We start from the raw sequence: 22475 nt of genomic DNA on the forward strand, positions 1-22475 counted from the left end.
CAGTGCGGGAACCGAGTTGTGAAGGCCTTTGCAAACAGTTTGGATCCAGATGAGACGCCACAGAACGTGGCGTCTCATCTGGATCCAAACTGTTTGCTATTCTGATAGTATTCTTTGAAAAAAAATCGAAGAAAATGCTAATTTTAGAAATTTAGCAGACGACATTTTAGCAGACGACAAATTTCCCAGCATGCAAAGGGTTAATCTAAAACGACATTTGTAGCAGTAGTTCCATTGCCTAAGCCATATCTGTTTTGTCGCCGATTGTACCAGCATCTAAAATGCTGTATGATAACACATTGGAATTTAAATTTTAATGTCAGAATTCGTTCCTTGACAGATTAATTTTATCTGTTAAAAACTATACTTGTAAGTTAGAGCATGATATTTAATTGCATGTTGCTTTTGTACATTACGTATGAAATGCACTTACCAGCCAGTCAGCAATGCTAGCTCTGAATCAAAGTCCCCAATACAAAACTAAGCCATGACCGATTATTTTTCCGTAACGGTTGGAATTTTCTTTTCATTGACTGTTCATAATTTATGTTGCAACCTTCATTGTCATTTTCCAGTTGATGTTTTTACGTTGCGCCCTCAAAATATTGCAGAAAAGACATTAAAACAAATATATCGCTGCGAGTTCTCCACCCAGTAATAATACTAGTTATAGCGTCTCGCGAGGTTGACTTACAACACTGTTTAATAAGCGTCTAATCAATGATTGCCTAAGAGAAATAACAAATGCAGTTTTGAATAAGCGTCTATATGAATCTATTTCGGACATGTTACTAAGTTCGGAAACGAAAAATTTCACTCGACCGAACGGGCTACCGGCTTAAAATTGTCACTCGACTGACGCAAAAATCACTCGACTCGGTCGACAGTCGAGTGGGTTACGTCCAAGACTGGTGTATTGTGAATTAACGTGTTACATGTTCAAGTGAGTGTATTGTGAATCAACTTGTTACATGTTTAAGTGATTGTATTGTGAGTTAGCTTGTTACATGTTCAAGTGAGTGTATTGTGAATCAACTTGTTACATGTTTAAGTGAGTGTAATGTGAATCAACTTGTTACATGTTCAAGTGAATGTATTGTGAATTAAATTGTTACATGTTCAAGTGAGTGTATTGTGAATCAACTTGTTACATGTTCAAGTGAGTGTATTGCAAATTAACTGCATATTTGCTTGTTATGCTTTCAAGTCAGTGTAGCACAAACTCATGTGTTACACCTTCTTTGTCAGTATGGCACACTCACTTGTTGTACGTTCAAATCAGTGTATTGCACATTCACTTGTTGTACGTTCAAATCAGTGTATTGCACATTCACTTGTTGTACATTCAAATCAGTGTATTGCACATTCATTTGATTTTGTACGTTCAAATCAGTGTATTGCACATTCACTTGTTGTACTTTCAAATCAGTGTATTGCACATTCACTTGTTGTACATTTATATCAGTGTATTGCACATTTACTTGTTGTACATTCAAATCAGTGTATTGCACATTCACTTGTTGTATGTTCAAATTAGTTTTTGCACATTCACTTGTTGCACATTCAAACCAGTGTATTGCACATTCACTTGTTGTACATTTATATCCGTGTACTGCACATTTACTTTTTGTACATTCAAATCCGTGTATTGCACATTCACTTGTTGCACATTCAAACCAGTGTATTGCACATTCATTTGTTGTACATTTATATCAGTGTATTTCACATTTACTTGTTGTACATTCAAATCAGTGCATTGAACATTTACTTGTTACACTTTCAAGTGAGTCTATTGCAAAATTGCTTGTTAAATGGTAAAGTGAGTGTTTGGTAAATTCACTTGTTTCAGGGTTAAGCAAGTGTATGTCAAAGTCACTAAGTATTCGGTCAACTGAATGTATTGCACATTTACTTGTTACACGTTTATGTGAGTGTAGTGCAAATTCTCAAGTGGCACATTCAAGTAAAAGCATGGCATAATCACACATTACTCATTCAAGTGAGTGTATCTTAAATTTACTTCATTTACACATTCAAATCAGTGTATAGTCAATTTACTTGTGTATGTGTTTGGCCTATTCACTTACTACCAGTATATGGTCAACTTCATCTATCCCAAAATCACTTCTTACAAATGTTGGTGAGTGTATTGCAAATTCCTGTGCAAGTAAGCACACATCATACTCACACATCCAACTGTTATGTGAGTGTATCATAAATTTACTTGTTATACATTCAAATGAGTGTACTGTTAATCAACTTGTTACACATTCAAGTAAGTGTACTGCAAATCAACTTGTTACACATTCAAGTAAGTGTACTGCAAATCAACTTGTTACACATTCAAATTAGTGTACTGCAAATCAACTTGTTACACATTCAAATTAGTTTACTGTTAATCAACTTGTTACACATTCAAATTAGTGTACTGCAAATCAACTTGTTACACATTCAAGTAAGTGTACCTCAAATTTACTTGTGACACGTTCAAGTTTTTAAATATGAAGGTTAGGGTGTATTTGAAATTGAGATAAATCCTTTATTGAAATATTTTTGTTGGAACATTGTCAGCTAATGTCATTAATATATTTGTGACTGTTAACAGATTGACAGTGACAGACTCTGATGGTGCTACAAACTCTAAAACAGCGAATGTCGGTGTTATAAAAGGTACATAAACTCAATGTCGTTATAGAAACTTTAAAGCCAATAACTTATCATCTTAAGCAGACATTCACAATATAATCTGGATATTTGAGGTATTTTGAATTAAAACTGTTAACACAATCCTTTTGATTATAAATGAAATAATTTCTGATTTATTTTTGTTAATGGGCTAACCAGTACAAAGGAGGAATATTATTTGACAATCCCTTTAATTATTTCATTCAAGATTTTTGTCTTTTACAAGCAGGCATAGATTTAATTAAAAAGTAATTGTAACGTTGAGTTTTCTTTTTTATTTAACCCCTACATTGGCATAAGTGCCATCATATAAATGAGATGAACTTCTTATACACAATTCAATAAGGGTCATCTCATATTAGCCTTGGCAGTCCCCACAGGCTAATCTGGAATGACCCTCTGGGTATATGATATATTAGCCTTGGCAGTCCCCACAGGCTAATCTGGAATGACCCTCTGGGTATATGATATATTAGCCTTGGCAGTCCCCACAGGCTAATCTGGAATGACCCTCTGGGTATATGATATATTAGCCTTGGCAGTCCCCACAGGCTAATCTGGAATGACCCTCTGGGTATATGATATATTAGCCTTGGCAGTCCCCACAGGCTAATCTGGAATGACCCTCTGGGTATATGATATATTAGCCTTGGCAGTCCCCACAGGCTAATCTGGAATGACCCTCTGGGTATATGATATATTAGCCTTGGCAGTCCCCACAGGCTAATCTGGAATGACCCTCTGGGTATATGATATATTAGCCTTGGCAGTCCCCACAGGCTAATCTGGAATGACCCTCTGGGTATATGATATATTAGCCTTGGCAGTCCCCACAGGCTAATCTGGAATGACCCTCTGGGTATATGATATATTAGCCTTGGCAGTCCCCACAGGCTAATCTGGAATGACCCTCTGGGTATATGATATATTAGCCTTGGCAGTCCCCACAGGCTAATCTGGAATGACCCTCTGGGTATATGATATATTAGCCTTGGCAGTCCCCACAGGCTAATCTGGAATGACTCTCTGGGTATATGATATATTAGCCTTGGCAGTCCCCACAGGCTAATCTGGAATCACCCTTTGGGTATATGATATATTTCATTTTAAGAATTTGAAAATCTCTTCTCAGCAATAATCCAGTTAAGGCAGAAAATGTGGTCCATGATTTGCCTGTGCAGACTGCACAGGCTTATCAGGGACGGCACTTCAAGGCCATGCATTAAATCCCATTTTCGCAGATCGAGGCTCAATTCTATGAATTAATCTTTCACTTCAGAGACAGACTACCCACCAAAGGCCAACGCGGGTTCAGACATCGTGATCAACCTACCCCAAAATTCTGTGGTGCTGAATGGTAACCTGAGCACAGATGACAAGGGCATTGTGAGTTATGAGTGGATCAAGGTATCCAGCGACAAACTGGCCGCTGATATGCAGGTGAGATGAAGAACATTCAATTTAGGAAAGTGTCGTCCCTGATTAACCTGTGCAGACTTTACAGGCTAATCAGGGACAACAGTTAAGGCACATGCATTAAACTGTGAGTAATAAGTGGATCAATGTATCTTGTGTCAAACTGAGGGCTGATATGCAGCCCAGTTGACAAAATATGTTCAATATAGTTTGCATTAAAGGGACTCACAGTTCACAGTTTGGCAAAACGAGAATTAAAAACAATATATCATAGATTAAATAAAGAATTTATTCATTATATTTAGACAATTAAAATAACACTATTCTTAAGTGCTAAAAACTAACATATTTGTCCTGGGCTGTATTATGCAATGTCCTTAAATTAATGTTGTCATTATGTTAGTGCAGACTGCACAGGCTAATCTGGCAGATACTTAACGCACATGCATTTAGCCCAGATTTCCCAGAACGAGGCTGAATTCATTGCTGGGGACCAGAACGTCAGAGCTCCACCTCAGCAATCTAGAGGTGGGTGACTACATGTTCAGTCTCAAGGCTAAATTCATTGCAGGGGACCAGAACGTCAGAGCTCCACCTCAGCAACCTAGAGGTGGGAGACTTCATGTTCAGTCTCAAGGCTAAATTCATTGCAGGGGACCAGAACGTCAGAGCTCCACCTCAGCAATCTAGAGGTGGGAGACTACATGTTCAGTCTCAAGGCTAAATTCATTGCAGGGGACCAGAACGTCAGAGCTCCACCTCAGCAATCTAGAGGTGGGAGACTACATGTTCAGTCTCAAGGTTAAATTCATTGCAGGGGACCAGAACGTCAGAGCTCCACCTCAGCAATCTAGAGGTGGGAGACTACATGTTCAGTCTCAAGGCTAAACTCATTGCAGGGGACCAGAACCTGAGAGCTCCACCTCAGCAATCTAGAGGTGGGAGACTACATGTTCAGTCTCAAGGCTAAATTCATTGCAGGGGACCAGAACGTCAGAGCTCCACCTTAACAATTTAGAGGTGGGAGACTACATGTTCTGTCTCAAGGCTAAATTCATTGCAGGGAACCAGAATGACAGAGCTCCACCTCAGCAATCTACAGGTGGGAGACTACATGTTCAGTTTCAAGGTTAAATTCATTGCAGGGGACCAGAACGTCAGAGCTCCACCTCAGCAATCTAGAGGTGGGAGACTACATGTTCAGTCTCAAGGCTAAATTCATTGCAGGGGACCAGAACATCAGAGCTCCACCTCAGCAATCTAGAGGTGGGAGACTACATGTTCAGTCTCAAGGTTAAATTCATTGCAGGGGACCAGAACGTCAGAGCTACACCTCAGCAATCTAGAGGTGGGAGACTACATGTTCAGTCTCAAGGTCACGGACAGTGCTGGCCAGGTGTCTACTGCAGATGTGCATGTATACGTGAAACCTGGTAAGTGACTGATGATACTCAAAAACAAATAAGCCTTTCATTATTAAAAAAGTTTCTTCTTCTGAACGAAACAGCCTCCCTTATGTTTAAGCAATCGAAATAAGCCTTCAATAATTTCTCCTTTTTAGAACAAAAAAAGCCTCTTTAAGTTTGTTTTTTTTCTTTCATAGAACAAAATAAGCCTCCAATATATTTAACTTCCTGTTCGTCAATATTAGCTTTCACTTTTTCAAAACAAACTATGCTTTCCTTAATGTTTGAACTTACTTTCTTAGATAAAAGAAGAGTAATTTTCCTTTTTCTCCAATCAAGCTTTCTAAAAGTCTCTGATTCTTGTAATGAAACAAGCACCCCCATGAGTTTCATGTTTCTCGGAACAAAACAAGCCTCCAGTTGCCATGATTATGGGTACCATGGAGACCTCACTTCCCCAGGAAGCATCCTGCTAGATGCTTGAAAACTGGGCTTAATGCATGCTCATAAAATGTCATCCCAGATTAGCCTTTGCATTCTGCACAGGCTAATCAGGATCAACACTTTCGGTCTAGACCGGATTCTCTTTCAGGAAATACTTCTTGTACATGGAAAAAGTCCTTTAGAGCGCAGTGTCGTCCCTGATTAGCCTGTGCATACTGCACAGTCTTATCTGGGAGGACACTTTAGGCACATGCATTATGCCCAGCTTTCTTAAAATGAGGCTCAATTAATTTTAATGTTTCTCAGAACAAAACAAGCCTCCCGTTGCCATGACGATGGGTACCATGGAGACTTCACTTCCCCTTGACAGCATCTTATTGGACGGCAGCAACAGTACAGACGATCAGAAGATAGTGTCCTATGCTTGGCAACAGACTGCGTACGTGTTGTAACTATTACTCGCTAGCACATAAAATATTGAGCTCTGCTTTATAATATACAAAACATGACAAAAAGATGCATGACAAAAAGATATGTGTGGATTTTTAATCCCCCCCCCCCCCCCCCGATTGAATGATCAGGGGTATATTGTTTTTGGCCTGTCTGTCATTCATTCATTCATTCATTCATTGTTTGTCCCAAAACTTTAACCTTGGTCATAACTTTTGCAATATTGACGATATCAGTTTGATATTAGGCATGCATGTGTATCTCATGGAGCTGCACATTTTGAGTGGTGAAAGGTCAAGGTCACCCTTCAAGGTCAAAGGTCAAATATATGACTTCAAAGCGGCGCAAAAGGGTGCATTGTGTTTCTGACAAACACATCTCTTGTTCTTTGGTGTGATAATGCTAACTTGTAACATCATACACTTTGTAGTGATGGTTTAGAACAGTATAAGTTTGAAGAGAAGCACATGATTTTTTGGGGTTTTATTAGCTCACCTGAGCACAACGTGCTCATGGTGAGCTTTTGTGATCGCTTTTTGTCCGTTGTGCGTCGTCCATCGTCAACATTTGCCTTGTTAACTCTCTAGCTGCCACATTTATTGTCCAATCTTCATGAAATTTGGTCAGTACATTGGTCTCAATGATATCTTGGACGAGTTTGAAAATGATGCCGGTTGGTTGATCTTCATGAAACTAAGTCAGAAGATTTGTCTCAATGATATCTTGGATGAGTATGAAAATGGTGACCTTTGCTTGAAAAACATGGCTGCCAAGGGGCTTGGCATTTTCCTTATATGGCTATATATGGCAATAGTAAAATCTTGTTAACACTCTAGAGGCCACATTTATTTCCAATCTTCATGAAACTTGGTCAGAAGATTCATCCCAATAATATCTTGGACGAGTTTAGAAATGATGCCCTTTGGTTGAAAAACATGGCCGCCTGGGGGCGTGGCATTTTTCCTTATATGGCTATAGTAAAACCTTGTTAACAATCTAGAGGCCACATTTATTGTCCAATCTTCATGAAATATGGTCAGAAGATCTGTCTAATTGATATCATGGATGAGTTTGAAAATGGTTACGTTTGCTTGAAAAACATGGCCGCCAAGGGGCGGGGCATTTTCATGCCCTGGATCGAATGATCGGGGGCATATTGTTTTTGGCCTGTCTGTCTGTCATTCTGGGTCCGAAGTTTGGCCCCATTCCCAATGCAAATCTGGTTGTTTTTTTCCCAATTGATTTTTTTTTTAACCTTTAAATATATTAGTTAACCTGGTCCAGTGTATAAAATAGAAAAATATTGCATAATCAAATCATCTGTTGCCTTGAATTTGTTTTAAAAACAGTAAAATATGTTAAATTGATTATTTAAGACTTTCCTTATTTTCCCCAAAATCTGGCGTTTCGCACGATTTTTTTCCCCTCAAAAAAGGCCAGGCACTTTCCCCAAAACCAGATAAAAAAAACCTGCACTTATCACACATGTTCTTCATATTTTGTAAAATTTTAATAATATGTTATCAAAAAAGTCTTTATTTACCAGTTAATGGCTTCTTTGAAATTAAAGACACACTATTAACATGCGATTATTTTTCCGAATTGAGCCAGTTTTGCGATTATTTTTTTTCCCTATATGAGTTTTTTCAAGACACGAAGTTCCCAAAATTCCACTGTGGCGTTTTCCCAAAACGGAGCGGAAAAGGCCTGTATGGCCATAGTAAAACTTTGTTAACACTCTAGAGGTCACATTTATTTTCTGATCATCATGAAACTTGGTCAGAAGATTTGTCCCAATAATATCTTGGATGAGTTCGAAAATGGTTTTGGTTGCTTTAAAAACATGGCCACCAGGGGCGGGCATTTTTCCTTATATGGCTATATATGGCTTTAGTAAAACCTTGTTAACACTCTAGAGGCCACTTTTATTTTCCAATCTTCATGAAATTTGGTCAGAAGATTGGTCTCAATCATATCTTGGATAAGTTCTAAAATAATTATGTTTGCTGGAAAAACATAGCTTCCAAGGGGCGGGGCATTTTTCCTTATATGGCTATAGTAAAATCTTGTTAACACTCTTGAGGCCACATTTACTGTCCGATCTTCATGAAATTTGGTCAGAAGATTCTTCCCGATAATACCTTGGAAAAGTTTAAAAAATGATGCCGGTTGGTTGAAAAACATGGCTGCCAGGGGGCTGGGCATTTTTCCTTATATGGCTATAGTAAAACCTTGTTTACACTCTAGAGGCCACATTTATTTTCCGATCTTCATGAAACTTGGTCAGAAGATCTGTCCCAATAATATATTGTTATCTCAGGGTGATAAGCTATATAAGAATGTGCTTATCCTGCAGATAGAACATGCCCAATAAGAACTAGTCCACTGTTATGAAGTGCTATTCAAATGACCATTCAGCAATGATGCCATTTATTGGACATAAAGGGTTTAAACAATTAGTTGTGATCCTTTTAGTAGTCTACCTAAATAAAATATTGATACAGCTTTACTGCATTAGTGTTTTACAGGAAATGTCAAGTGTCAGTTTAGCTCACAGAACACTGTGTCTACTAGGTATTCTAAATAAAATAGTATATGGTCCTCTAAATGAATATGTTGATTACTTTTGACATTTATAAATTTCTTGCTAACAGTAATTCTGTATTTAAAAAAGTTAATATTTGTTGGGATCTTGATTTCTTTGATTGGTCTACCCATTAAATCACAAAAAATAATGTCACTCAATTATTAATTGTTTTGCAGAAATATTTTTGTCACCACAGTTGATTGACCATGTTGTTCATCATAATATCCTCCCTTTCCCGAGATGATGTCACACATGAAATCATGCCAAAAATCAAAGAATATTTCTCTATTCCAACCTGATTCTCTGATGCATGTGTGTAAAGTGTAGTGTAAAGTGTAGTGTAAAGTGTTGTCCCAGATAAGCTTGTGCAGTACGTGCAGGCTAAACAGGGACAACACATTCAGCCTAAAATGGCTTTTAAATGGCATTTAAGAGACTTTCTTAAATACGAAAAATTCCTTAATAACAGAAAGTGTCATCCCTGATTAGCCTGCATTTTGACCAGTTTTCCCTGCACAAGACTCCTGTATAACAGTGCAATACTGAAGAAAAGAGGTATAATTGTATAACTAGGCAAACTCTTCCAAGATGATCAGGCTTATCAAGGTGTTGTCTTTCGACTTGTATTGAATTTTTGTTTGAAGGAGGTCTCTTATAAGAAGATCCAGTGTAGGTGAAAGTGCCTGCTCAGGCTAATCTGGGACTACTTTTTACGCAAATGCATTAAACCCCATTTTGTCAGAGCAAGGCTTAATTAACACTTTCCCCCATAAGAAGCTAAGTGAAAATGTCTATGTGCAAACAGCATAAAACCAGAACAGCCTGCGAGTAACTCGCAGTCTGTTCAGGTTTTATGCTGTTTGCTGCTCATCAGTAACTAAGGGTTGGAAATTAAGCCTTTAAAACTTGAATCTAGTGAGAAAGGTCTTTTATTAAATGTAACTTTCTAAGTGTTTAAAAATACACACTTAAGTGGTAATAGGTTAAAACAAACTGTTCCAGACGAGTGAGGTATATAAGGATTAAGTTATCTCACAGATTTTTTTTATTTATTATTAATTTAACTTCTAGCATTAAAAATTGAGTACGGCAAAACCAGGTACTTTTTGTTGACATTAAAATTTTTGGTTTTTCTTCAGTGGACCTACCACGCTGATTATCCGTGCCCCAGACCAGGTGACCACGGAGGCCATGGGTGAGATCAAGGTTGGGAAATACGAGTTCAAGGTCACCGTGAAAGATGGGGAGCAACTCTCGTCTTCCAATGTGCTTACCGTGGTAGTGAAACAAGGTGGGTGTGCCGAGCTGAGCCCATAGCAAGTTGATTAAGGTTTTACCTGTGTCAGGTTCATTGCATGTTTATTTCGTATTATATTGGGTTGTCTGGTGTGTGTGCATGTGTAGAATAATCATAGAGTCGGGCCCATACATTGAAGTAAATGATAGTTAAACCTCTGGCTAGTTCTTTGCATATTTATTATCCCCACCAAAGGTGGAGGGATAAAGAATTGGCCTTGTCTGTCCATCAGTCTATCCATTCGTCACTCTGTTTTTCGTCTGTTTCTCAGAAACAATATAAGATATTATGATGAAATTCAGGGGTGTATTGATACCTTCAGAAGAAGTGCAATACCCCAAAACCATAACCCTGCACTATATTATGCCCCCCTTTGAAGAAGAGGTGGTATATTGTTTTGCGCATGTCCGTCCGTCAGTCGGTCCGTCCACCAAATGGTTTCCGGATGATAACTCAAGAATGCTTAGGCCTGGGATCAGGTAAGTTAATAGGTACATTGATAATGACTGGCAGATGACCCCTACAGATTTTCAGTTCACTAGGTCAAAGGTCAAGGTCACAGTGACTCGAAGCAGTAAAATGGTTACCGGATGAAAACTCAAGAACGCTTAAGCCAGGGATCAGGAAAGTTTATAGTGACATTGGTCATGACTCATAGATGACCCCTATTTTGATTTTCAGTACTCTAGGTCAAAGGTCAAGGTCACAGTGAACTGAAACAGTCAAATGGTTTCCGGATGTTAACTTATGTATGCTTAGGGTTAGGATCAGGAATGTTCATGGGGGACATTGGTCATGACAGACAGATGACCCCTTTTGATTTTCAGGACTCTTAGAGGTCAAAGTTCAAGGTCACAGTGACCTGAAGCAGTAAAATGGTTTCCGGATGATAATTCAAGATCACTTAGGCCTAGGATCATGAAACTTCATAGGGGTATTGGTTCTATCTGTCAGACGATCCCTATTGATTTTTAGGTGACTTGGTCAAAGGGCTAGGTCACAGTGATCTGAAACAGTAAAATCGTTTACAGATGATAACTCAAGAATGCTAAAGGCCTAGTTACAACTTCTATTTGTACTAACTGCTTCCATTATACATTATTGATAAACATATGTACACTTTTGACTTGTCTTTATTTTATATCTCAAAAATATCTGGTTGAAGTGTATGACAAATAAACAACAGATTCTCATCAGCAACTCCATAAGTCACGCGAGCAATTCTTCTTTAAATTGCCAATAATACTCTTAACGTATTCACACAATGGCTCCCATTACAACTGACAAATCATTTGGGGGGCATGCCTGTTTTACAAACAGCCCTTGTTCAATAAGAGTTATTGCCCTTTACTTTTTTTTTAGCTCTGCTGTTTTCGGAGAAAACCCGAGGTATTGTCATAGCCAGCTCGTCTTGTCCGTCATAGTGTCGTCCGCGTCGTGCTAAAACCTTTACATTTTGTCAAGGTTATGAACATTGGCTCTAAAATCAAAGTGCTTCAACCTACAACTTTGAAACTTGGTATGTAGCTGCACCTTGATAAGTTCTACATGCAACACCCATTTTTGGGTCACTAGGTCAAAGGTCAAGGTCACTGTGATCTCTAAAAAAAAAAATCTGACAAGCTTTCATTTATTCACAACTGCACCCGCATCCGAGCGTGGCACCCGTTATGCAGTGCTCTTGTTTTTAGCTCGACTATTATATATGAAATATATATATAGTGGAGATTTCCTACTCACCCCGGCGTCAACTTTACGTGCCGCTTCCGTTAGCGTTAGCGTGCAAATGTTAAAGTCTTTGTACTACCCCAATTATTTTCACTGTCCCTTGACATATTGCTTTCATATTTTGCATACTTGTTTACCAACATGACCCCAACATATAAACAAGAGCAGACAACTCTATCAAGCATTTTATCATAATTATGGCCCCTTTTCCACTTAGAATATGCAGCAAATGATAAAGTTTGTGTACTACCCCAAATATTTTCAATGTCCCTTGACCTATTGCTTTCATATTTTGCATACTTGTTTACCATCAAGACCCCAACCTATAAACAAGAGCATACAACTGTATCAAGCATTTTGACAGAATTATTGCCCCTTTTGTACTTAGAATATGCATATTATTGATAAATCTATGTTAAACTTTGCGTACTACCCCAAATATTTCCTATATCCTTTGACGTATTGCTTTTAAATTTTGCATACTTGTTAATCAACATGACCCCAACATATAAACAAAAGCTGACCACTGTATCAAGCATTTTGACATAATTATGGCCCCTTTTACACTTAGATAATTGAACATTTTGCTTAAATTGCCATAACTTCTTTATTTATTATCACATTTTATTATTACTTTGACAAAACAACACTTACCTGAATACCACAATGGATTCTTTTTTTTAAACATCATCTAATAAATTACCACACCCCACATTATACCCCCTCTCACCCCCCCCCCTACCCCCCAACCTCCCCCCCCCCCCATTTTTTTTTTTTTTTAACATCATCTAATAAATTACCTTACCCCACATTACCCTCCCCCCCAAAAAAAAATAAATATTTTTTAAACATCATGTAATGAATTACCCCAACCCCCCTCTCACCCCCCCCCCCCCTACTCCCCCCCTACCCGCCCCCCCCCCCCCCCCCCCCCCCTCAATTTTTTTTTTCCTTTTTTTATTTTTGAAAGATCGTCTAATAAATTATTGAATATGAACAATTGCCCCATGATGGCTTACGTTATACTGTCAAGCACTCGAATAGTCGAGCGCGCTGTCCTCTGACAGCTCTTGTGTTTGTATGATGTAACTTGTCAGGGCTACCGGTATATCTCAAAGCATACAAACAATTACCATATACTGATTTTTAGCTCATCTATTTTTTGAAAAAAAATTATGAGCTATTGTCATCACCTTGGCGTCGGCGTCCGGTTAAGTTTTGCGTTTAGGTCCACTTTTCTCATAAAGTATCAATGCTATTGCATTCAAACTTGGTACACTTACTTACTATCATAAGGGGACTGGGCAGGCAAAGTTAGATAACTCTGGCTTGCATTTTAACAGAATTATGTGCCCTTTTTATACTTAGAAAATTGAAAATTTTGGTTAAGTTTTGTGTTTAGGTCCATTTTATTCCTTAAGTATCAAAGCTATTGCTTTCATACTTGCAACACTTACTAACTATCGTAAGGGGACTGTGCAGGCAAAGTTATGCAACTCTGACTGGCATTTTGATGGAATTATGGGCCCTTTATACTTGAAAATTTGGTTAAGTTTTGTGTTTTGGTCCACTTTACCCCTAAAGTATCATAGATATTGCTTTCATAATTGGAACACTCGCAAACTATCATAAGGGGACAGTAAAGGACAAGTTGCATAACTCTGGTTGTCATTTTTACGAATTATGGCCCTTTTTTGACTTAGTAACTTTGAATATATGGTTACATTTTGTGTTTAGATCCACTTTACTTCTAAAGTATCAAGGCTATTGCTTTTAAACTTCAAATACTTTCATGCTTTCATGAGGGTACTGTACCTGGCAAGTTAAATTTTACCTTGACCTTTGAATGACCTTGACTCTCAAGGTCAAATTATTAAATTTTGCTAAAATTGCCATAACTTCTTTATTTATGATTATTAGATTCAAATGATTCTTTGACAAAACAACTCTTACCTGACATACCACAATAGACTCCACCCAAACCATCCCCCACGCCCCCCGAATCCCCCCCAAATCCCCCCCTCAATCCCCCCCATTATTTTTTTTCTTAATTAAAGATCATAAAATAAATGACCACCACACCCTCACACTATACCCCGCTCCCCACCCCCCACCCCAAATTTTTTTTTAAGCCCCCGGTAGGGTGGCATATAGCAGTTGAACTGTCCATCAGTATGTCAGTCAGTCTGTCCGTCCGTCCGAAAAAAACTTTAACATTGGCCATAACTTTTTCACTTTTGAAGATAGCAACTTGATATTTGGCAGGCATGTGTATCTCATGGAGCTGCACATTTTGAGTGGTGAAAGGTCAAGGTAATCCTTCAAGGTCAAATGTCAAATTTATGGTGTCTGTTCGTCCGAAAAAAACTTTAACATTGGCCACATTTTTTTCAAAATTGAAGATAGCAACTGGATATTTGGCATGCATGTGTATCTCATGGAGCTGAACATTTTGAGTGGTGAAAGGTCAAGGTCATCCTTCAAGGTCAAATGTCAAATATATGGCGTCTGTCCGTCAGAAAACTTTAACATTGGCAATAACTTTTTTAATATTGAAGATAGCAACTTGATATTTGGCATGCATGTGTATCTCATGAAGCTGCACATTTTGAGTGGTGGAAGTTCAAGGTCAAGGCCATCCTTCAAGGTCAAAAAAAAAATAAAAAAATTCAAAGTGGCATTCTCATGAAGCTGCACATTTTGAGTGGTGGAAGTTCAAGGTCAAGGTCATCCTTCAAGGTCAAGGTCATCCTTCAAGGTCAAAGGTCAAAAAAAATAAAATCAAAGCGGCGTTCTCATGAAGCTGCACATTTTGAGTGGTGAAAGTTCAAGATCAAGGTCATTCTTCAAGGTCAAGTTCATCCTTCAAGGTCAAAGGTAAAAAAATAATAATTTCAAAGCGGCGTTATCATGAAGCTGCACATTTTGAGTGGTGAAGTTCAAGGTCAAGGTCATCCTTCAAGGTCAAGGTCATCCTTCATGGTCAAAGGTCAAATTATTTTTTATATATTTAAAAGCGGCGTTCTCATGAAGCTGCACATTTTGAGTGGTGGAAGTAAAAGATCATTCTTCAAGGTCAAGGTCATCCTTCAAGGTCAAAGGTCCAAAAAAATTAATCAAAGCGGCGTTATCATGAAGCTGAATATTTTGAGTGGTGGAAGGTCAAGGTCAACCTTCAAGGTCAAGGTCATCCTTCAAGGTCAAAGTTCAAAACAAAAAAGTTCAAAGCGGCATTCTCATAAAGCTGCACATTTTGAAAAACCAAATATTCATTTTTATTATTTTATTTTTGAAATACTGTCCAACCATCCCACCCAAGAATCCCCCCCCCCCCCCAAAAAAAAATAAAAAAATTTGTTTTTGCATTTTTGGAAGATAATGTAATAAATGACCACACCCCCACACTATACACCCCTCTCCACTCCACCCAACCCTCCTTTGTGATTGAAATTGAGATAGGTCCCTACACCTTTAAAAAAGAAAAATAGATGAGCGTTCTGCACCCGCAAGGCGGTGCTCTTGTTTTATTATGCTATATATCAAAGGATTTCCACTCATCCATAAACATAATTTGTTTGGCGGGGGATACAAATTAGCTAGATTTTATTTTTTCTGATAAACACAAAAGAACCAGTTGCAGCAAAACCCTGTCAGGTTCATATGTAGAACAACAGCTCCCAAACGGGTCGGTTAAGTAAATTAGTTGATTTGAATATTTCAACGGTCTATGAATCCCCCATGAGGTGTGTGTGTGGGGGGGGGGGGGGGGGGAATACACTTTCCACACGGGTTGGTTTCTTTTTCTGAGTAGCTCATGTGATTATTTCAATTGCCAATTAACCACCCATAGCCTGTGAAGGTGGTTAGGTAGAAGTGCAGCTTCCACAGGTTGAATATATTACAAAGTATATACAGGGTAAATTACAGTTGCAAATGAGCCACATGTAGCTGGAATAGAGGGCAGTGTAAAATTACATGAACCACACAGGTAGGTGACATTTCTTAGTAGATAATTTTAACATTTCAGTGGCCAATGAACCACCCATAGCGCGGGCTGGTGGCAATGTAGAAGTGCAGCTTCCACAGGGTCTGGTGACATTGGATGGATCTAAGTCATCGGATGATCATAAGATAACCAGATATCACTGGGTCCGCGAAGCTGCCTCTCTCGCAGCAGGGGTAAGTTCTCTATGGACATATTAAATGCTAAGTTTAAAAGAATAAAAACAGTGCCTTAAGATTTGATAAAATATTTTGCTTTATTGTACCGTTGGGAGCAAAATTTGAGGAAGACTATATAAGATTCACTCTGTTAAGCAGTGGGTGGGTTAATCTGCTGTAAACTTTAAAGTTTGTTGAGCATGCATGTTTGCATTACTTAAGTGATTCAAATGAAACTTGAAATATGTCATCAACTAGAAATGTAGATGTGTTTGACACTTTTTTCTTCTGTAATTATCTATATATGCCTGAGTTTCTTGCCCTTGAACATAGCAGACAAATTGAGCCGTGTTCTGAGAAAACTTGGCTTAATGCATTCTGCGTAAAGTTTCGTCCCAGATTAGCCTGTGCAGTCCGTGCAGGCTAATCAGGGACGACACTTTCCTCTTTATAATAATATTGACGTAATATTGATTGGGTGTGGATGGTTTATCATTTGATATTTTTCCTATCAGTAAATCCATCAAAGGTTTAGTTTGGTACTGCTTTTTGATTAACAATTCTATACTAGGGTATTTTCTGGGATATACATCACACCGTAATACAAGACGCTTTCCCTAATTCGTAACATTTTTCATACTTTATTACTTCGATAATTGTATGCGGCTGTTTGTCCTACATTGCCACATATATGTGCAAGATGTCCTGAACAGCAGTGACTACCAGGCAGTTCTATAGCTGGTGAACCTTGTTGCGGGCACTATGTAGTCACCCTGACATTCTTCAAAAACTGGGCTAAATGCATGTGCTTAAAGTGTCGTCCCAGATTAAGCCTATGCAGTCTACCGTAACCTTGGACAACACTTTACACACATGCATTAAGAACAATTTTCTTGGCTCTTATGATTTCCTGCTTTATCCTAAATCCCCACATGTTTGTGCAGGATGTGCTGAACAGCAGTGACCACCAGGCGGTTCTGCAGCTGGTGAACCTTGTGGCTGGGCATTATGTGTTCAACCTTACAGTGGTGGATGAGGGGGGATTCAGTAGCAGTGATAGAGCCTCTCTGCTGGTCAAAGAAGGTAGGGTCACTCTGTTTACATTTTCCTGCTCAAGAGCAAAGTGAAAATAGCTATGTGCAAACAGCATAAAACCAGAACAGCCTGCAAGTACCTTGCTTATTTTTTTTTTATGCTGTTTGCTGCTAATTAGTATCCTTGGGTTGGTAATGAAGCCTATAAAATTGATTTAATCTAGTAAGAAAGGTTTTATTTGATATTATTTTCCAATGCGTCTTAGTGCGTTTTAAAGGGTTATCTACATGGTCTCTTGTCAGCTTTTGTGATCGCCATTTTTCTGTGGTGCGTTGTCAACATTTGCCTTGTTGACACTCAAAAGCCCACATTTATTGTCTGATCGTCATGAATCTTGGTCAAAAGCTTTGTCAATTCAGAGCCGGGGCACTGGAAATTTCAGAAATACTTCCAATTGTTTCCCACCCAACTAGAGATGTATTGGTATGAAACCCAGGTAATTCTCGTGTGTATCGGTTCTATACACTGCACATATAAAATAACCAAGAGATCTATTCGCAAAGAATTAGGGTATCGAACCTGGATTCCTTGTAACTCAATACTGTCTCTTTTTATGCTGTCTCTTCAGCAAAAACCAAAAGACCCCATTGGAAATAAGTGCTTGCACTTTCATAGGTTTTCCTTGACCGCAAGGTCAAAATAAAAATGTCCCAATGATATCTGAGCCGAGTTTTAAACTAAAAAACTACTGGGTCAAATTGAAGAAAAAAGCTTGTTACCACTATTGCTAATGAACAGGGCCCGCTAGCTCAGTTGGTAGAGTGCTGGCCTACAAACCCAGAATAACGGGTGCAATTCCTGGCCTGGTGATTGGTCATGCAATCATTTCTATGGCCATTTTGCCCCCTACATCTGACGCAATAAAGGCAGTTGTCAGTAACCTGCATATGTATGTGAACTAAGAACTGGTTACAGAAAAGTGTGAGTAAGTTAAATGATTCCAGTGGTGTGGCAGAAATACTGTTAAAAAACAGCAAACAATCAGAACAAGCGTATTGAATTAAATAACAATCTTAAAATACTTATCAAATAAATAAGGGTGAATATAGTTCTTGTATAAAGCTAATGTTTATATGATGGGTTGTTATCAAATCAAATTGGCAGGAATATAAAAATAAAACTCTTCATATGGGACCGTGGTGTAGTGGTAGGATGCTGGTCTAAGAATCGGAAGGTCCTGGTTGGAATCCCACTCAGACCACAGATATTTCCTGAGCAAAAAATTAATCCAACGATTGCTCCTCTCCACCCAGGAGTATGGGCACCTGTGAGGGAAATAAGACAATGTGCTGTGACTGCATAATGTGCCCAGTGTAAACGGACAACTTATATCCCAGTGATCGGGTGTAAAATGTCAAAAAGGATTGAAAAAAGTCCAATATTATAATCAGACTATTAACCCATGCATTTAACTTTTGCATTTGCATTCACATTGTACTGTCTTCAGATCCTCACAAGAAAGACCTGATGGAGTTGGAGCTAGAAGCTGATATCACAGAATTCACCCTAGAAAATGAGGTACAACCCATTGTAGTCATCTTTTGTAACTGTAGGATCTCACTCTGGAAAACTGGGCTTAATGCTAGTGGGGACTGGGCTTAATGCTAGTGAGGGCTGGGCTGAATGCTAGTGCGGACTGGGCTTAATGCTAGTGCGGACTGGGCTTAATGCTAGTGCGGACTGGGCTTAATGCTAGTGGGGACTGGGCTTAATGCTAGTGCGGACTGGGCTTAATGCTAGTGCGGACTGGGCTTAATGCTAGTGCGGACTGAGCTTAATGCTAGTGGGGACTGGGCTAAATGCTAGTGCAGACTGGGCTTAATGCTAGTGCAGACTGGGCTTAATGCTAGTGGGGACTGGGCTTAATGCTAGTGGGGACTGGGCTTAATGCTAGTGCGGACTGGGCTTAATGCTAGTGGGGACTGGGCTTAATGCTAGTGCGGACTGGGCTTAATGCTAGTGCGGACTGGGCTTAATGCTAGTGCGGACTGGGCTTAATGCTAGTGCGGACTGGGCTTAATGCTTGTGCGGACTGGGCTTAATGCTAGTGCGGACTGTGGGCTTAATGCTAGTGCGGACTGGGCTTAATGCTAGTGTGGACTGGGCTTAATGCTAGTGCGGACTGGGCTTAATGCTAATGTGGACTGCAACTGGGCTTAATGCTAGTGCGGACTGCAAAGGCTAATCAGGTTCCACCCTTTCAGCTTTATCTGTATTTTTGCTTAGAAAAAACTTTGTTTAAAGAAAAATTTAATAAAAGGTGAAAGTAACACTAAATTATATGCATTAAACCCTGTTTTCCCTAAGCAAGGCTCATGTGTACATGTTGAACCAGGTTCTATGTTGTTATAAACTGAAATAGAGACACATCGTATGTTATCATGATTATTGTGTGCAGTACCTCAGCACCGCAAGAACCTCAGATTGCATTTGAGTCTAAAATTGTAACTAGTTATCTTAAACACATAACCAATTAATAGCATGCAAGATAAAACTGTCTGCGGTCATCAAAGGTCTATAGCCTTGTTTTACATGTGTGCTCTTGAATTTTCTAACAACATTGAGTGACTGCAAGTTCAAAATTTCTCACAGTGGTTCATGACCTGATACTGGGGTAGTTCTTAAGATACACTGGAATGAATGAGCAAAATCATGACTCCATTTTTGCATATTTAAGAACTAGGAAATAAATAGTTCAACAGAGTTACACTGCTTTGTTTACAGAAAAATCTGGAGGGGCAGTTAGCGCTTCTGTTACCTAAGCAACCTGAACTTGGGGAGTTGCAGATCAGTATTCAGGGCATGAGTGTGAACCCACAGTCTGGGAAGTAAGTTGTTGTTTTTTAATGGAGGATTCAATTTTGTTCTGGACATGACAGCTTGAGTGCAACACTACTTTAGTAACTATGATGGAAGTTGCAATGATATCATGTAGGTGGTTGCTTCCTTGCAGATGGGCCCGTATTCACCAAACAAATTCTAAGACTTAAGTTTAAAGATGAAGAATATTCTTTAAACTGGAATATTCAAGAATTGCTTTAATTCTGAGAAAACCTGGTATTAACCACCTCCATCTACATCATTTTTCCCGAAAAAAAAATTGTTGATGACATAATCACCAGTGGTACCTTGTGCATATGCAAACACTAGAGGAATGTTTCTTTATTATACCCTCACACAAGAAGTTTAGGGGGGTATATAGGAGTGAACTTGTCGGTCGGTCTGTCTGTCGGTCCGTATTAAGTGTCCGCTCTCTAATTCAAGTAGTTTTCATCCGATCTTCACCAAACTTGGCCAGAAGTTGTATCTACATGATGTCCAGGCCAAGTTTGAACATGGGCCTTGCCGGGTCAAAAACTAGGTCACGGGGTCACTTAGTGCATTTTAAACATTCAGCATGTTGTCCGCTCTCTTATTCAAGTAGTTTTCATCCTATCTTCACCAAACTTGGTCAGAAGTTGCATCTAGATGATCTTAAGGCCAAGTTAGAACATGGGCCTTGTCGGGTCAAAAACTAGGTCACGGGGTCACTTAGTGCGTTTTTTAACATTCAGCATGGTGTCCGCTCTCTAATTCAAGTAGTTTTCATCCCATCTTCACCAAACTTGGTCAGAAGTTGTATCTACATGATGTCAAGGTCAAGTTTGAACATGGGCTTTGCCGGGTCAAAAACTAGGTCATGGGGTCACTTAGTGCGTTTTTTAACATTCAGCATGGTGTCCTCTCTCTTATTCAAGTAGTTTTCATCCGATCTTCACCAAACTTGGTCAGAAGTTTTATCTAGATGATTTGAAGGCCAAGTTCGAACATGGGCCATTCCAGATCAAAAACTAGGTCACAGGGTCACTTAGTACGTTTTACACATTGAGCATGGTGTCCGCTCTCTAATTCAAGTAGTTTAAATCCGATCTTCACCAAACATGGTCAGAAGTTGTAACTAAATTATGTGTAGGTCAAGTTCGAAGATGGGTCATGCCGGGTCAAAAACGAGGTCACGGGGTCACTTAGTGTGTTTTAAACTTCACCATGTTGTCCGCTCTCTAATTCAAGTAGTTTTTATCCAATCTTCACCAAAATTGGTCAGAAGTTGTATCTTGATAATGTCTAGGGCAAGTTTGAATATGGGTCATGCCGGGTCAAAAACAAGGTCACTGGGTCACTTAGTGCGTTTTTAACATCACAATGTTGACCGCTTTCTAATTCAAGTAGTTTTCATCCAATCTTCATCAAACTTGGTCAGAAGTTGTATCTAGATGATGTCTAGGTCAAGTTTGAATATGGGTCATGCTGGTTTAAAAACTAGGTCACGGGGTATCTTAGTGCGTTTTAAACCTCACCATGTTGTCCGCTCTCTAATTCAAGTAGTTTTCATCCAATCCTCACCAAACTTGGTCACAAGTTTTATCTAAATGATCTCTGGGACAAGTTTGAACATGGGCCATTCTGGGCCTAAAACTAGGTCACGGGGTCACTTTGTGCGTTTTTTAACATTCAGCATGGTATCTGCTCTCTAATTCATGTAGTTTACATCAGATCTTCACCAAACCTGGTCAGAACTGTAATGGAGATGATCTTAAGGCCAAGTTAGAACATGGGCCTTTCTGGGTCAAAAACTAGGTCAAGGGGTCACTAAGGGCGTTTTAAAAATTGAGCATCGTGTCCGCTGTTTTTTGTGACACGCAAAATAGTATGTGTCAATGCGGCATGGGGGGGTATTCGTCACATCGGTGACAAAGCTCTAGTTCTAATTCTAATCTTTATTATGCTCCCCAAAAAATTTGGGGGGGAGCATATAGTCGCCGCTTCGTCTGTCCGTCCGTCCATCCGTCCGTGTGTCCGTCTGTGCACAATTTTGTCCGGGCTATTCCTCAGCAACTAATGACCGGAATTCAATGAACCTTTATGGGAAGCTTCACTGCCAAGAGGAGATGTGCATATTATCAGCGGGATATTATCAGCGGGCTCTGGTCGGATGATTTTTCACAGAGTTATGGCCCTTTGAAATTTTCCATTAACTGTACATATAGTGCAATTCTTGTCCGGGCTATTTCTCAGCAACTGTTGACCGTAATTCTATGAATCTTTATGGGAAGCTTCACTACCAACAGGAGATGTGAATATTATCAGCGGGTTCTGGTCGGATGATTTTTCACCGAGTTATGGCCCTTTGAAATTTTCCATTAACTGTACATATAGTGCAATTCTT

General features: G+C 39.1%; 1 protein-coding gene across 1 annotated transcript in view; it reads left to right on the forward strand.

Moving 5' to 3' along the window:
- The window catches only part of LOC127871961 (dyslexia-associated protein KIAA0319-like protein), a 53339-nt gene that overhangs the window by 21612 nt on the left and 9252 nt on the right, over positions 1–22475 (forward strand). The window contains exons 9-17 of the mRNA XM_052415261.1: positions 2606–2670; positions 3965–4125; positions 5411–5534; positions 6258–6390; positions 10128–10279; positions 16041–16192; positions 17119–17257; positions 18717–18787; positions 19994–20097. Coding sequence (XP_052271221.1) covers positions 2606–2670; positions 3965–4125; positions 5411–5534; positions 6258–6390; positions 10128–10279; positions 16041–16192; positions 17119–17257; positions 18717–18787; positions 19994–20097 — 1101 coding nt within the window. The remainder of the gene's footprint in view (positions 1–2605; positions 2671–3964; positions 4126–5410; positions 5535–6257; positions 6391–10127; positions 10280–16040; positions 16193–17118; positions 17258–18716; positions 18788–19993; positions 20098–22475) is intronic.

Source organism: Dreissena polymorpha, chromosome 3 (assembly GCF_020536995.1).
Source record: "Dreissena polymorpha isolate Duluth1 chromosome 3, UMN_Dpol_1.0, whole genome shotgun sequence".
Lineage (NCBI taxonomy): Eukaryota > Metazoa > Mollusca > Bivalvia > Myida > Dreissenidae > Dreissena > Dreissena polymorpha.